This window comes from Lycorma delicatula, chromosome 4, assembly GCF_047948215.1.
Source record: "Lycorma delicatula isolate Av1 chromosome 4, ASM4794821v1, whole genome shotgun sequence".
Taxonomy (NCBI): domain Eukaryota; kingdom Metazoa; phylum Arthropoda; class Insecta; order Hemiptera; family Fulgoridae; genus Lycorma; species Lycorma delicatula.
The window spans coordinates 37903774-37921981 of NC_134458.1; the positions used below are offsets into that span (position 1 = coordinate 37903774).

At 27.0% G+C, this 18208-nt stretch overlaps 1 protein-coding gene across 4 annotated transcripts in view; it reads left to right on the forward strand.

The window, feature by feature from the left end:
- The window catches only part of LOC142323283 (uncharacterized), a 309143-nt gene that overhangs the window by 187103 nt on the left and 103832 nt on the right, over positions 1 to 18208 (forward strand). For 3 of the 4 annotated variants that reach the window (XR_012756071.1, XR_012756070.1, XM_075362730.1), the window contains exons 8-13: positions 1056 to 1202; positions 5477 to 5609; positions 8474 to 8634; positions 13782 to 13895; positions 14847 to 14960; positions 16211 to 16324. Coding sequence is in view for 2 of the 4 variants with exons in the window: in XM_075362730.1 (XP_075218845.1) it covers positions 1056 to 1202; positions 5477 to 5609; positions 8474 to 8634; positions 13782 to 13895; positions 14847 to 14960; positions 16211 to 16324 (783 nt within the window). In the remaining 2 variants the exon portion in view is untranslated. The remainder of the gene's footprint in view (positions 1 to 1055; positions 1203 to 5476; positions 5610 to 8473; positions 8635 to 13781; positions 13896 to 14846; positions 14961 to 16210; positions 16325 to 18208) is intronic. The other variant, XM_075362731.1, reaches the window with a different exon arrangement.

The following is an 18208-nucleotide window of genomic DNA, read 5'->3' on the forward strand; positions in this document are numbered from 1 at the left end:
AATCTGATGGATATTAAGAAGGCATCTGGGTTTATCTGAGTCTTTGAGCTAGGCTCTGCCATGGTGAAACTCCCAGTTGCTGTGTTTTCTTGTGTTGCTGTGTTATCCTCACTAACCATGATGATGAGGACAAGTTTGGTTTTGCTATACATCTTCTATCAACATCCCTTTAATAAGAAATATCAACAATAATATTATGAAGAAATATCAACATCCCCTTAATCTAATCGATAATGACCAGCAGGTTTTTGACTATGCTCTTCACCTTTAACTTTTTTGTTATTGATGAAGTTAAATTTTCAGTAAGACAGCTGTTGTTAAAACTTTGGACAAAAACATTTTGTCCTGTGAGACAAATTAAAAAAGATCAATTTAGATGTAAACATTGCTGAATTTGGTCAGGTATAAAGCAATTGGAGAATCATTTAATTGCAATAAAAGGTTTTCCATTCTTAAAAGAAAAGAGAAGTAAATTTTATTCCTCTCACCAATTTCTGTAAGAGAATACTATATGAAGAATGCTCTTATAAGCCCAGCAACTTATACCCAATTCCTCTTAAAGGTTGTAAATGATATTCATATACCAAGGGTGTAATAAACCTCATATTCTCTCTCTGTTCAATATACTTAAATTTTAACAATTATTTCCTATGAATAACTGCTTAAATTTATTATTTTAACACTGTTTTTTTTATCTAATGTGTAGTGATATGCTGATAAGATGCATAATGTTTTATACAGTTTTCTTTATTTTTATATACTAAATATTGTATCATGCCACAATCCTATTACTGATTAACCTATTGAATTGCACTGTCTACTCTTCCAATTTTTCAAATGTAAATGCATGTCCATGTTTGCATGTTAATTTATGTTTTGTATTTGTGTTTCTCCATGTTCATTTTGTGCCTGTGAATGTAATTGTTTTAAAAAATTTCAATGATAAATTCCACCATGTAATAAGAGATACTGTTTTTATTTATTTGTATATTTTCTTGTGTAACTGAATGACAGTTGCACTTTACTTTTGGATTATTGACATCTGTAATTTGCAGATTGCCCCGTCAATGTTTGCAAACATGGTATGTGTGTTATTAAACCTGGCTCAACATTTTATCAGTGCAAATGTAGGCGTGGTTATTATGGAATGCATTGTGATAAATTTGACATATGTTATCATCGGCAACCTTGTTTAAATAATGGTAAGTTAAGTGTTTTCATTGCCATCCTGCCTGCTTCCATATATATTTAGCCTACAAGCATAAATATATGCTTGTTCAAGTCTTGATAACCTTTTTTTGACCTTCTTAACCTTATTTCTTACCTACTTAACCTTATTAACCCTTCTTAACCTTATTTCTATTGATATAAGCAGCACTTTCTACATAATTCTTTCATAAATAACAAATTGTATTTTGTAGGTTGGTGTTTGTTTAATATTTATTTTACATTACTCTCTAGTTTTACTTGCATTATTATATTCTAAGTGTTTTCATTGCCGTCCTTCCTGCTTCCATATATATTAAGCCTACAAGCATAAATATATGCTTGTTTAAGCCTTGATAACCTTATTTCTTACATTCATAGCCTTATTTCAACCTCCTTAACCTTATTTCTATTGAATTAAGCAGCACTTTTTACAAAACTCTTTCATAAATAACAAACTGTATTTTTTAGTTTGGTGTTTGTTATATATCTTTTACATTAGTCTATAGATTTACTTGTATTCTATTTCTGATCCTTTATTTGATGTGAGTGTATGTGTGGGTGGGTAGGTGAGTATGTGCATGTGAGTGCGTGCGTGGGTATTTGTGTGCATGCATTTTTACTGTTGGTAATGTTTCTGATGAAAATGGATGATAATGTTTATTCTGTGTTTTCTTAGTGTCTGAACAATGTTTCACTTCCTTTAACACAACATGTATGTAGATATATATAGAATCAATTCTTCTGTAAAAAAAATTATGTTGGTTTTGCAAAAGCTTCAATATTTATTTGTTCACAGCATCAATAATCCAAAAGTATCAGATTTTTACATTAATTCTTTTACAAAATATTGCACGAGTCTCTCCACATATATAGTTGTACAATAGTTATTATAATCCAAGAAAATAGTTAATTTTGTATGAGTAATTTGTCATTTCAAGTTACGCAAGATTTATGATAGTAAACCAGGTACAAGCAAATGTAACACTTCCATTAACTTTGATACATTTAATTTTCAAAAAAGTTTATTCATTGACCTAGGCATTAACCTGTTAAAATGAGGCTAGATGAGTGATAAATAAATAAATTTATATTCAGGTCAGTGCATGAAAATACATGTATAGATCTCATAAATGTAAGATATAATAAATCTTATTATATTTATTTATAATAGATAATTTATAAATATATTATAATAATAATAATTTATAAATATATTATAATAATAATAATTTATAAATAAATAAATATATTTATTTATAAGATATATTATAAATACAAAAATAAATTATGTGGTAAAAAATAGATGATTTTGAAGTCCATATTAATAATTTTAAATTCAAACATATGAAATATTTTTAAGGTAAATACAAAAAATTATTACAAAATTCACAATTCAGATTCTACTAAAAATTGTTTTGAGCACATATTTACGTACATGTTGACCAAGAAACACAAATTGTGTTATCTTTTATTTAATTATATTATTTTAAAATTCATCAACAGATTAATATTGTTTCCATTATATCTTTTAATTTTATTTTAAATAAGTTGGCAGGAAACATTTTCAAGTGTTTGGCAATTTATTTAAAATGGTCACTGAACCATAATAAGATCCTTTCTCCTAAGCCAAGTATTTTGTTGAGTTACACGAAAACAGTTCCATTTTGTGTTTTGGTAAAGATGAATTATGATATTTTTTGAAAATAAGTAACCATTTTTTTTTTTGCAGAAATTGCACATTCATAAATATAAAACACTGGGAGATTTATAAGACAACATATTTAATTTTCTTAATATAAGTGTACACAATCCATGCTTAAGAGCACCGGATATTAATCTGATGATTGTTTCTTAAAAACTTACTCTGATTTTTTGAGGAGCATCAATAAATGACATTGTACTTTATATGAGAATGAGAATATAGTAGGCATAATATATATTTAATAACAATGACAAAATTAGAATTTTATTAGATGCTTCAGAGCAAAATAGTACAGAGTGATTTTGTTACAAATTAAATTTATTTGATCATCCTAAGGGATTGTCATCTAATCGCACAGAAATTTCCCTTTGTGGTCAACAGATATACTATTGTTAACATTAATGGGAATTCTATCCATACAATTGGCAATATTACATCTACCTGATAAGCACAATGCTGCAGGTTTATCTTTTTTCAACCCATCCAATGAAAAATTTTTTGAGATGCTATAGTAGCACAATTTTCAATTCCTTTTAAATAATTATCTTAAGATATAGATACAGTAGTGTCATCTGTGAAAAGGGTTACAATGAATGGCTTAAGATTTTGAGGCAGATTATTAATAAAAAGTAAAAAAGGCAGGGGACCAAGAATACTTTCTGAGGAACTTCGCATTTTACATCTAACCTAAATTTTACATGTGTATTTGTATCAAAACATGAAATTTCAGCTACTCGTTTACGGTTGGTAACTATTACTTTAACTAGTTGTAAGCAACTAATCTGATACAAGCTACTAAGCTTTTTCATCGGTAAAAAATCTGAAACTAATTCGAATGCTTTACTGAAATCACAAAAAATGTAAAATAGAATCTTTTTGTCACATACAGAATTTAAAGTATTTTCAAAAACTGGGAAATGGCTGTGTCAGTAGACAATTTTTTCAAATACTTTAGAAAATACTGGTAATAATAAAATTGATTTATAATTCTTTTGTAAATGATAGACTACTGAAACTCGTTTTTAAAACATTAATCCCATGTTATAAGTGTGTGCATTTGAATGTGTTTGTATGAAAGTACTGAGAAGTTTCTTGACTTCAGAAACAATAAAGTAGATTTAGAGGTAGAATCCACTAATACCCAGTAAAAATTTTTTATTAAAATTTTCACAAATAGAAAATTTTATTTGACTTGTTTTTAGAGTTTTTGTGTTTACTAATTTTAAAGACGTAAAAATTTACACCAAATGATCTCTTTTATAACTTGTAGCATAACAAATAGTATACACAGCCATGATTCCCAAAGAATTATTAAATTTACAATTGAAAGCACATCTTCAAGATCATGAAATTTTTTAAGACTCGTCAGCATGACTAACAGAGACTTGGTCAAAAGTTGGATAATTTATAATTTTAATAAATATTTTCTTTAAATATTTCCATTACATTTAATGTTCAAAATGGGAAATTGATCTCAAACAAGCAGTTATTTGCTTCTTCCTGTACTGATTGTGTGAGTTGACCTGGCAGAATGGTGGAAAAATGAGCAGCATATATTACTCATAATTACAAAAAATAAGCAATGATCTAATAAATTTATTAAAGTAAACATAAAATTGGTGGTTATAGCTGTGATTCACTGAAATTTCCTTGATGGAATTTTGGAATTTATATATAAATTCTGATTTTTTTTTTTTTAATTAGTGTTGTAATTCAATGAATAAGTAAAGAAAATATCTAAGATTTGGACAGATAGTGATAAATTGTTACCCCCTTCTAGGTCACTTCATGAGCATTTGTAATCCTATGACTATAATATGCACAGATGTACATGAAGCACTGATTGGTTCTGGATAAGATATTGTACTCCATTCCTTACAACCTAATGTTTCTGTATAATCTGAGTAGCGCTCTGGAAATCCACTGATGAAGAGCTGGTAAAATTAGCGGTAGAAATCCTATTGAAGAAAAAGTTACAATATTTTTAAAGTGAGCCATTTAACATTTTATATTTTAAGATGTTAAAATGTTTCATCATGTTATTCAACAAATGAAAATTCTTTTTAATATTTTAAAGTAGCCTCCTGATGATTTGTTAAAGATATACTTGAAATTAATTTCCTTACCAGAAAGAAAAATATCTACTGCTTTTTGCCAAAAGCTTTAAAACTGATGGATTAATGTTAACCAAAGTCAATCATATCTCAATAATTAAAAATTAATACAAAAGTTCAATTAAAAAATAATTCTTAATTTAATAGGTATAATGTTTAAGTAAATGATACACTGACTAAGAACTCAATATGATGTCCTCTTCTAAACACTGTACTAATATACTTCGTTTAATGAAATTTGAGGAGCCAGTAGCTTTCATATAAATTCACTGATGCTGATAAACAGTCATCATATACACATTATGATTGATAATATTTTAAATGGAAGCCATGATTGATATACATATTACTCTCCCATTATTTAAAATATTATACAGCAAGTTTATTTATATTAATAATACATTTTTAAATAAACATATTTAACAAAATTTACAAATATTCTGTTTTTCAGGGACGTGCTACAATCTCAACAATAGTGAATTTAAATGTTCATGTTTAGCAGGATTTTATGGAACAAGTTGTTCCTTATTTAATCCATGTGCTCGTAGTGTTTCACCTTGTTTAAATGGAGGAAAATGCTCAAGGTCAGCAATTTGTTTCTCTTAATTATATTCGTTACTGATTTTTAATTTTTCTTTTTAAGCAAAGCAGCAGCTTATCTGGAAATGAAGTTAAACCTAAAAATTGTGAGAGCAACGGATCTAACAATCAAGACCACATTTGGATGGTGCTACTTTTTTTATTGGGTGTGCCTTACAAGTTAGTCGAATTTTTTTTTAAGAAAAGAAGCACTTGGCAGTTATCACCATATGAAAAATAAGCTCTTATTACTTGTTTTTGAAGAGGGTCAACAGTTGAAACATTTTTTTATAACTCATAGAGATGCCATTTTAATAATGGCATTTTGTAAGTTGTTTTGAGTAACATTTTTTGGTGTATGTTTTTTCCTGTTTTGTATTTCTGAAAATAAAATATATATACATATATATGTTCAAGAAGAGATTTTTATTTTTTACAAAAGATTATTTTTAAAATGTAGCTGATTAAACTCATTTTAACTTTAAACTTTTATTTTCTTGAGACCTTTTTGTTTATAATTTCACATATTGCAGTTAAAATAGACGTATGTGAAGAAAGTGAAGATATGAACTCAGTAAAAAAAAAAAGAAAGAAAACTTTCTTTACTCGCAACATATGTTAAATAAGTATAACGCATCTGCTTTAAGATTAATTCATACTAACAACTCATTTTTGTATTCTGATAGTGGAAATTTTTGTCTAGCTACTGAGTTTGTCTGTTTTCCCCTGCTTTCATATTCTTGTATTCATGATATTTATATAAATTAGTACTTTCTTCAACCTAATAATAGAAATTACTTAAAGAGATCAATCTTTTCTTCTGATCAGTATACAATAATAAATTTCCCAGATCACATCAGGAATTGGTAGGTAAGCTGATATACTACTCCACACATAAATAAATAAATTTATCCAGCACTTTTACCTGAATGGATCAGTAGTAAAATGGAAACCAAATAAAGGTTTCCATTTAGAAGTCTTTAAAGGTATAACCAAGGATTAAACCTTTATTAAAGTGGCATCACAAAATATTTAATTATAAAATAAAAAATAGAAATAGTTAAAAATTATTCTAATAATTAAAAATATAAATACTTGAAACATGGTAATGTTAAAAAAAATTTGTAAAGATATTAAATGTGTAAAATAATTACAAAATAAATCACCATTTGGAAAGGATTAAAGAAACTTATTTAAGCACATATTTCTGTACATGTTAAATGAAATTTGCAGAAAATCCAAGATTCTTTTAACTAGTATTATTTAAAACTCATTGACAGAATAATATTGCTTCTATATAAGAAAACCTTTCAATTTTATTTTAAAAAAAAATGAGAAAAATTTCTTTTAAATAGTTTGGTAATATATTAAAATGGCAACAATAGCATAATAAGGCCCTTTCTCATGACCGAAACTATTATTTTAAGTTACATTAAAGCAGTTCTGTTGTCAAGTTGGATATTGTTATTTTTTAAGAATCAGTGATTTTATCTAAAGTTGCCATGTTTAAATGGTGCAACCTTATGTGCAAAATGCTACCTTTAACCTTAAAGCAGCAGTTTTAATTTACTAAACATTGGTTAACTTAATCCATTTTATGGACACCAGACAATGATCTGAACCCATTTTTTTGTATTTTGAAAACTCATTCTTCTTTTTTTATTATAGTTTAGGTAGGAATATGCATAAGCGTAATAAATATCAAATAATGATGAAGCTTAGTATTCTATTTATGCTTCAAAGTAAAACAATAAGTTTTATTTTATTACAAGCAAAATTAACCTGATTATTTCACTTATAGTAACTCCAAACTCTAAATTGCATAATAATTGTTTAAAAAAAAATGTCCATTTGAAATTACTTTATTAGTTTTCAAAAAACAGCTATCTTGTTTCATGTTACCTGAAATTTTTGTTTTTGGTGAGACCATCCGAATTATGTTAATAATTATTAAGTTGATTTGATCGCTGTGAAAAGTGATTCAAAAAAGTTTTAACATATTTTTGGAGGATGGAAAATCTTTCAAATTATTACCCATTCTATTACCAGCATTAAAACAAAAAACTATATTTCACTCTGAAAATAGATGACAAAGAAATTTTAAACCATTTTAGAAAGTTTTTAAACATTAATAATTATAAACATATAACAATTTAAAATTCATTTTATAAAGTATTTTATTATGAAAAAATCATCTGGGTACACTTAAATCATTGTAGCCTCCTGTGGAAGAGTAATGATTTAAATGTTGCTGCCGTCATAAAGAGCTTTTATGTATGTTCATCAAAGAATAATTTTACAAAATTTCTCATAAAAAAAAAGTAATAAAAAACAAAACAATATTTATTTCAGTCTTGCACGTGAATCCTGATTTTTAACATTGACATATTTTACTTAACACCCAGGCAGTGTAGACTGATGAGCTGTCATTGTTTTTCTTTAATTTTTCTCTACTATGAGAAAAGAAGAGGATTATTGACTTGGTTTAAACAGAAATAAAGAAACATCTTTACCTTCTCCTTCACCTGATTACTTTCTCTAATCAGTGCTTTCCTGAGTAAAACAACTAGTTCATTTGCTCAGCCTCCTGCAGCACCACAGTAACATTTTGTGTACTTGATTCTCTGTGATTGCTTTATTTCAAAGAAACATAAAAATTGATCGATTCAAATCTAAGTGAATGGATTGTTTATAATCCTCATAAACAAATGAGTTTATAGAAACCATTATTATTAAAGAGCAGATGAAATGATTTTTCACCTCAGACAGCCATTAAGATGACTGTACATACATGTGAGTAATAAATTTTGAAATTATATTAATATAAATACATAAAGTAATTGTTAGTAATTGCTTTTTTTTTTAACAGTAATGCAAGTAATCATTATGAATGTAGTTGTCCAATCGGTTATCATGGAGAAAAGTGTGAACATTACAACCCATGTATAATAGCAAAATGTCAACACGGTTCAACGTGTTATAACTTGACTGGAACTAAATATGGCTGCAAATGTTTGTCAGGATATACAGGTACTCGATTACTATTTTTATTCATTATTTAAATTTAGATTAGCAAGACAGAGTTATATAACAACTAGGCATGATTAGTCTAGATAGTTTACTCGCAGCCTTTAATCACAATGAATTTTAATCTCTTAAAAATATCAGTCATTGATTTTCTTTAACAGATTTATAGAACTTTTTATTGAATTATTAATAAATTTTTCATCAGTTATTGTTCAAAAGATAATTTAAATCTATAATTTTTTTAAATAGAAGCTTAGTTAGAACATTCAGATTAAAAAAGCCAACAACATAGGAAATATTAAAAAAGAAGAAGGATTGATTAAACCAGTGCTGTAGGGTCAACAGAAGTTGAAAAGTAGAGAAGACTGAAAAGTGAAAAAATATAGACAGTTTAAAAGGAAATAGGAGCTATCAAGAACTCAAAAATTTAGCTGTAATTAGAAAAAGATGTAGTACAAGGATCTGTCCCATGTTATATAACCATATATAAATGACTGTGCAAAAAAAATGTTTCAGTTTAACTTAAAATGAGGAAGAACTATAGAAGTGTACAAGTGGGAAATATAAAATTCAGTTAAAGCAATAAAATAATTGAAATTTAGAATTTAAAGTAGAATTATTTCAGTAATTCTTTGATGTTTTAATTATCATTCAAAAGAAAATATTCATTTACTAAAGTTTCCCAACTTACAACATGTAATCCAAACATCAATTCATCTAGATCTTAAAAACAAGAAATTATGAATAATATTTTCAATGAAATACATCAGAAGTACATATATAAAAATCATTGTCTGCTAAAAGCTTAGATAATTAATCTTTCTAAGTATGATGATCCCATGTTAATGGCATTTGAAGTATAAAGAATACTTAGTAAGCAAATGCAAACAGCTAAATAGTTTCTAAATATCAACTACTGTACATCTTAGTAGTAGATGCTACTAAGATGTGTATACACATTAGATATAACTATAAAATAGATGTAAGACAAGTATGCATATGGCTTCATGTAGAGCGAGACAACTCTTTGTATAATTGATTTTGAGGAAGTAATTAATTCTTAACTGGCATGGTGAAAAAAGATCTCACATCTGGCATGATGGGGTCTGTTTTGACTCCAAGCTTTCCTTCCCTCCCAAAAAAGTAGTATACTAATAAATTTTGTTTATCATTTTTTATTCAAATTCAAGTATATTTTAACGGGTAATCGTAAAAGAAATTGCGTATATAGTAAATAAGTTTTGTATTAAATTTTACAACAGCTGAGAATAACATAAGAATATGTAAAAGATTACGAATCAAGCTTTCATTAGGTTTTAATAATAGTCCAGTTTGATTAAAAATATTTAACGTTTGAGCCTTCATAACAGTCACCTGACGGGCGTAAAAAAAGTGAAATATGACCCAAATACCTTTCTAATCCTCCCAAACACAAACCGATAAAAATAAACCAATGGCTATTCACATTCATCCAAGCATATCACAGATTACACTAAATACTATCCACCCCCAAATATTACTTAAGTAACTAACCAATCAAAATATCGTATTTTTTAAACCAATCATGTTTACGAATACGATTGACCAATCAAAAAGACATTATATTCCACCAATTACAACTGTAAAAGGTACTGAATAATTATCAGGCAGTAAGGTCCAATCAATCATATTCCATGTTTTTGAAAAAAATAAATCATAAAGTGAGAGTAATACTTATCAAGACTAAAGTTTTAACTGATAAAATCCTTACTGTCTCTTAATGTTTTTAACACTCATTAACAATCCCAACACTTTACCTTTTGTCAGAAACAAATCTGAGAAACATCCTCACAACAATTGTTTTGACCAAACACGAGGGAGAATTATCATCACTGTTATTTTATCCAATATGCACAACAAAACTATTTGTTAACCAATACATATTGATTTATGATTCAGTATTTATATATGTATTTACAGCCCTGTTTATATGTAAATTGTAAGCATTCATTTTAATGTGTGAATTGATATATTATTACAGATCTAGTTATTTTCAGATGCCAAAAAATGGACTGTTTAAAGGCAAAATATTAAGTATTACCAGTTTAAATTTAATGTATATTTATAAGAAACAGCAATATATTTGGCACTCGAGAGAATGGGAAATGTATTTCCCAGATTTATGAATAAAATTTACAAATTAAAATTTCAATTCATATATTTGATTTATGAGTTGAAAAACTGTAACGGTGAATAACGTTGTTTAATTTCGAACTTTTCCTGGAAAGAAAAGTTTGTCGCTATACAAGACTATGTCCCAAAATGGTAAAAGTAGCAAATTTTACAAAACAATACTATGGAGTATATAGTTTTTATAATACAGAATCGCAAGAGTTATGAAATGGACCTTGCAAATTTTGCTGTCAGGCATAAATACATTTTGACTGAGTGACACCCCATGAGTTACTGAGTGAGTTGGGAGGGGTTGCTAGTCTCAGTATGTTTATTACGCAGTTCCCAAAGGGTTGAGTTACATATTATTAATTGCAAGTCGGTCAGTAACAACTCGGTTATTAACCAAACTAATTATCTTGTTAGTAAACTTACCTTACAACATTTTGAAAATAGATTCGGACTTTAGTTTTTCCAATTCATGAAATTTTAATACATAAATTAGTGTACATATATATCTTTTTGTCAACCGCTATTAAATAGAATTTTTAACTTTTGTGGTGACTAATAAGAATTTAAAGAGTAACTTGTGTTTATCAATTGTTACAATTTCAATATAAAAAGTGTTTATTAAATATAATCTTTCAGAGGATAAGATTTATGTTATATATCTATTTCTGTGATTATTGCATTTAATATTCATCTTATTTGCCTTTTGGTATTTGGAATTTCTCTTTTCTGTAGTAAGAAAATATTGATGTAATTTAACATTCATTTTTGGTTGATATTCTACTGTATGCTTTTTAGACTAGAACCTTTAATAATTTAATCACTAAAGGCATCACAAAATATATAGTGTTGAATTTCTTTCAACAATTCATCACATCGCACAAGATGTAAGCCACCGCCTCTGTATGCATTTAAAGATAAGCATAGAAATGTTAGTTTTTATAATATATTAATGCAGAATAATGTTTTTACTTTATATGTAATACACATATACATCTTTATAAATAAACACTACCTCATAAATTTTATTAAAAACCACAAATCTTATTGCAATTTTTATTGTTTTTAAATTTAAAACAAATGTAACGAGTTGACAGGATATTCTGAGTTACAGTTTGAAATAAATTTGTGTAAAATGCCATAGTAAATATTCAAATCTTATGAAATTTCCAAACAGGTAAATTTTCACGATTTGTTTATACATTACTTACAATATGTTATTTTAAAATCTTACAAATCAGAATATTTTTGACTTATTTCAGTTAAAATTTTTTAGAACAAATTAAAACTAAAAGTTTTTTTGTAGACCCTAAGTAAAACGCTTTTTTTAAAAAATTAAATCTATCCCTATCTTAATTTCTAAATTTTTGCACAATTTAATATATTCTTTGACTACTGTTAAAAAAAAAATATCAATTAATAGGCTGAAATGTGACATGAAACCTTTAGTAGAGAGCAGCAAACTTTTTTTCATTATCTTTGCTCATCAGTTTTTTCAGTTAATATAAACTAATTTGTTAGTTCTGAGCTCCTTGCAAACACCTTCTGAACATTTTGAACATCTTGTGGTGAATTTTTTTGTACACAAACACTTTTGCCTTTTTGAAGGGCCTGGATCCTGTTCTGCTCTCGAGTGTCTATGACCTCTTCACCTCTTCCCAGACTCTTTGATATTAGAGATTGAAGTTCTCGGGATAGGTTCTGTTTTAGAGATCACAGAATCAGATGTCTGTTTATGAGTTGTCATCAGTAGATGTTTATGTTGTTGAAGAGATTCATGCCTTTCAATACAACCAGTTGGATTGGCAGCGTTGAATACAATCTTAGAATAGACTTGCAGTATTCATTGTTGCATACCAAATAGTCATGGACCATAATCTAGTGCGACGACCTATTGAATACATGGCAAAATTTTTGATCTAGACTATCTACTCCAACTTTGGTCATATTGTAAAAATGTATTATTTCTGGTTACAAGTGTTTTATCCACTGTGAAAGCAAACTCATTGCTGTATAGTTTTCTTTTTTATCAGGCAAAAAACTGCAAGGAATTTATAGTTTGTTTCTTTTCATGGTACCAGCGTACATCAAACCCTTATTTTTCAGTTCATCGACTAGTTCTACAGAACTGAAGTAATTATCAGCTGTAACACTATGGTTAAATGGGGCAAACAGATTAGCCAAAGACAGTCTGGGTTTGGAGTAACAGGTTTTTTGGATTTTCAGTGCTTTTTTCACAGTAGATAATACCATTTACAAAATAACTGCTCTGTGCATCAGCCAAAATATAAATTTTCAAATAATATTTTGCTGGTTTGTTTTGCATGTGTACATAGAATTGACAGTTACTGCAAAATGGAAACAACATCTCATCTGTTGTTTTGTAATGTTCAAATGAGTAGTTTTTTGGGGAATTTGTAGCAAATATGTTAAAAATATTTGATATTGCAGCAGCTGCATCTGTAACTTTGCGCTGATTTCTTGCAGAAGAATCATCAAAACATAAAAGCATCTAGTAAAAACAGAAATCTTTTTTTAGTCATAACTGATCAAAAAATGTCTCTTTCAGTTCCATCACTAGCAAATAAATCTGTCAGATCTTCATGATTTGTTTTAAATACAAAGGAAAAGGAATAATAGAAAGAATGAAAATGAATATGTAATTGATGAATTGATATGAAATATTTTTGGTCTGCATTTGAAAAAAAATGCAAACAAAAAATGAAACATTAAATAAAGAACTGTAATATTTTGTTCACATAAAAACTCTCATTCCCTCAAAACTTCTCTTTAGTTTTAAAAATATAATTTAAAAATCCATACTCAGAAACCTCATAACTGACATCTTTCTTTATTAAATCTCAAAACTGAAGTTGTAAATGATTTTATACCAATGATGTATTGTGTTTCTTATAAATAATTAGCATAATTGGAACAGCTTTTCGTGTTAAGCATTTTAATTTTATTTATTTCTTTGTTTTGTTTACAAGGTGCACTGTGTGAGACAGACATTGATGAGTGTGCTGATAACCCTTGCTTGAATGGAGGTTCATGTAGTGATGAAATTGGTAAATTCATATGTACCTGCAAATCTGGTTTCAAAGGTCTGTGTATTTTTTTTTTTTTAATTGTTACTTAATGCTGTAATGTTTTTAAATTTTTCCTTGAGTGAATATAAGAATATATTCTGAAGAAGAATACTCTTTTTCAATTAAAGAGTACTCTACAGTAAATAATAATTCTTACAGTTCATACAGTGGACTCCTTCAAAGTCACTCCATATCGGATTGGACCCATGGCTAAAGAAACAAGTGTCTTGGTTAATCAATTGTCATACTAAATCCAAGAAAACATTCTTTACAGTAACTCTATTGTAAGTTTTGTAGGTATATTTTTAACAATTTTATTAAAATTCAAATAATTCATTAACATATTGACCACCGTGTTAATAAAATTTAATATTATACAAATTACATATAACCACCAAAACACAGTAATTAGATAAGTAAAACTTACCATATTGATTCCAATAATTGATTTTCTAATTTGTAAACAGAAAGCAATTTCAGGAAATTCACAAGTTATAAAATAATATGTTTTAATGTATTTATAAAATTCAATACCAACTAAAGATGTGGGATCTTTTCCTGCTTTTGTTATTTTTAATTGTTATTCATTTATCTATTTTATACTTTATTAACTTTGTTTTTCTACAGTATTATCTTTTTTAAATAAATGTATTTATTTTTACTTTTTTACTTAATTTAGTTTTAATTATGTATGAATTTATTATAAAATTCTGTTCTTGTTCATCTTACAGAAAAAGCTATTACAACTTAAAAAAAGATTAAATGATTTGAAAAAAAAATCATTACTTTTTTACCTTGGTCATATTTAGATAAGTCTCAACTTATCAGCTAATATATGATTGAAATATACACTCTAGAAAATTAAGTGTATTCCATTAACTAGGATTTTTTACAGTATGGCTTTATCCAAAAATACATGTGTGCTTTATAATTATTTTGGTTTTTTGTTTTTCTTTTTCTTTTTAGGGGAAAGATGTGAAATAAATATTAATGAATGTGTCTCAAACCCATGTAGAAATGGTGGTAGTTGTATAGATGGTGAAGGATCTTTTGTTTGCAAGTGCTTAGATGGGTATACAGGTATGTATGATTATTTATACACTTATTATATATACTTATCAAAATACATAGTTATATGATTTAATTAAATTAACTAATAACAAATGGTAATATACTATCCAAAAGGTAATATAATTTTTTTTACATTATAAAAATCAATGAGCTATATAATAACCAGTAATGATATATTTTTGGTAAAAAAGGGATTCAAAATCAGTATGCATAACTACATATATAAAAATTTAATAATAATCATTATTACTGCAGGTTAATAATTAGACAAAAATAACACATCATTGGGAGAATTATTATACTATTATGGACAAAAAAAAATGAACAAATATTACCAAAATTATTTAAAAGTTACATGTTTTGCTTGATGTAATAAATTATTAGCTGATAATAATATGTTGGATAAATAAGGTTTTAACAGTTGAGATAGTTAGCTCATTAAATAATCCAAACAGTATGTATAAATAGCCTGCAACCATCAATAATCTTTGTGTCACACCATAATTACTATATAGTATGTATATACTCATTTTACAAACTCAGTTTTGAGAATAACTCTACACATTATGGTTATATTTGATAAAATATTCAACAGGACAAAATTATTTAATAAAAGTTCAATTGCAATTCTCTTTAAGAAGTTTAGCACTGAAAAAAATGTTTATTTATTACTAATGCATGTGGTATATATTAGTAGTTATTGTTATTAATTTCTAGTTTCTTTAATTATTAATATTACATGAAGTAATAATATTTTATCTAGTTTATGTAATGTTCAGTTTTACCTAATTACTTTGGCTTTCTTTCTTTTAAATGAATTCATCTTCATTATAGCAAATTAAATTTAAAAAGAATATTTTAACATCACAAAAGCTTTTCTTTAATAACTCTCTTTAACACTATCTTTTAAAAAATTAGGCACTTTTAACATGTAGATTGGTATAAGTTTTATCATTTTTTTTACTAATTGTGTAATAAAATAACATTAAATATAGTAATTGTTAAAATTGTAATTTTTTCATATTGAGAGAATAATAAATAATTTCTATTCCTTCAATTACTTCATATGTTTAAGACCAATTACTTATATTCTTAAATATGTGAAGTTCGATTTTATTAATCGAATAAATCTACCTCAGTCAAATATTTTCTTTTATTTTTATCAGTTTGTTATTATTATTATTATTATTATTATTATTATTATTATTATTATTATTATTATTAGTTTGTTATTATTATTGTTTTAAATTATTTAACAGGAAAGTTTTGTGAGACTGATATTGACGAATGTTTGTCAAATCCATGTGAAAACAATGGAACGTGTGTTAATAAAGTTGCTAGCTATACTTGTCTCTGTAGCCGAGGATATGAAGGTATGCTTTATTAGGTTATTTCTTGTAGTTCTATTATTGATTTTATACATATTTCATTATCCCAATAGTGTGTTTATTACATCCTCCTGCTTCATATAGTTAAAAATGTATTCATACCTGTTTTTAATGAAACTGATTTTTTTTATTTAAATTTTTACATAGAACAATTTATTTTAAATTTTTTTCACAGCAATTTTTTTTCTTTATTCAGTTGGTAATATACTATCATTTTTTCATTAACTTTTCATTTTTATCATTTACTATCATGTTTTTAGCAACTCTCTCCCTTTTTTCTGTTTAGCCTCCGGTAACTACCGTTTAGATAATTCTTCAGAGGATGAATGAGGATGGTATGTATGAGTGTAAATGAAGTGTAGTCTTGTACATTCTCAGTTCGACCATTCCTGAGATGTGTGGTTAATTGAAACCCAACCACCAAAGAACACCGGTATCCACGATCTAGTATTCAAATCCATGTAAAAATATCTGGCTTTACTAGGACTTGAACGCTGTAACTCTCGACTTCCAAATCAGCTGATTTGGGAAGACGCGTTAACCACTAGACCAACCCGATGGGTTAAGTTTTTAGCAACTACAGAGATAATAAAAACACCTCTAAAAGAATACAAACAAATTCTTAGCACCTGTAGGATTATCAGCAAAAATATGTTTAATCATATTTTTTTGTTAATTTAACTGTTTTTTTTTTTTTTTTTTATATATAAACCTTCTTTACATTAAACTAGCATTACTTTTTTAAATGACATCTACTTTTATATTCACTAAAAAATAAAAGCCAACAATATCCATTGAACTCCATCCAGCATTCTTAACTTTGCTGATACTCAGGAACTGGTTCATTTAACATTAGTTTAGCTAACATCATTTTATCTTACTTTATAACTCTTCAGTTTCAAAGTTGCTATTCCCTGAAACATTCCAGGTGTTAGAAAAACATCATCTTATAACAGATGTATTTTGTACTGTACGTGTATGATACTCAGGACCAAACCTTCTGTTGGAATATATTGATAGTTTTTTACACTAAGTTTTTTTCTGAATTCTATTCAAAACATCTTTGGTACTCTGTCTCTCGTAATAATTTCACTTATTATATTAACATATTCAATATAAGTGAGAATTACTTGTTATAACTCAGAAAAGTAGGACAGTTGGGTTGGTAATCATAAGTGATGGAATATTTTCTGAACTACAGAACCTGAATCCACCATTTCATTCTAATGGCTTCAGTTCCTGAACCTATCATTGCAGAGATTAATTTCTTTTTGGTCTGTTTAATAAAAGCAAGCAACAGAATAATTGTTCTTAACAGATTTTATTGCAGTGCAAGTATGGTTTCCTAAATCCTCTGAAATGTAATGTAGTTATATGGATTGACAGTAATTTATGTGTATGGACTTTAGCCAGGTCAATAAGACAACATACACCTACTCTGACTTACTGAAAGATCCACAAACGCGCGCCTACACACACACACACACACACACACACACACACACAAACAATGTTTCTGTTGTTAATATAAGAATAATTACTCTACAATGCACTTAAGGTCTTAATTAATTGCCTTATAGTAATAGTCTTATTTGCACACAAATAGTTACTAATTATAATTACTACTTGATTATACAAATTAAATGTCATTGTGTTTGAATTTATTTATTCATTCTACCTTTACAAAAGTTTTACTTTCAAATAATTGTAAGTTTAATATAGTTGGCTTTTAAATTTGTAAAACTCTATTTAAATTAATTAGTATGTATTTCTTGTTTAAGATTTGCATTTACAGTATCCAAATAGTTAAAAAAAAGTAAATAGTAAGTTAAGAAAACTGTTTATTTATCTATTTTTTATTAATTATAA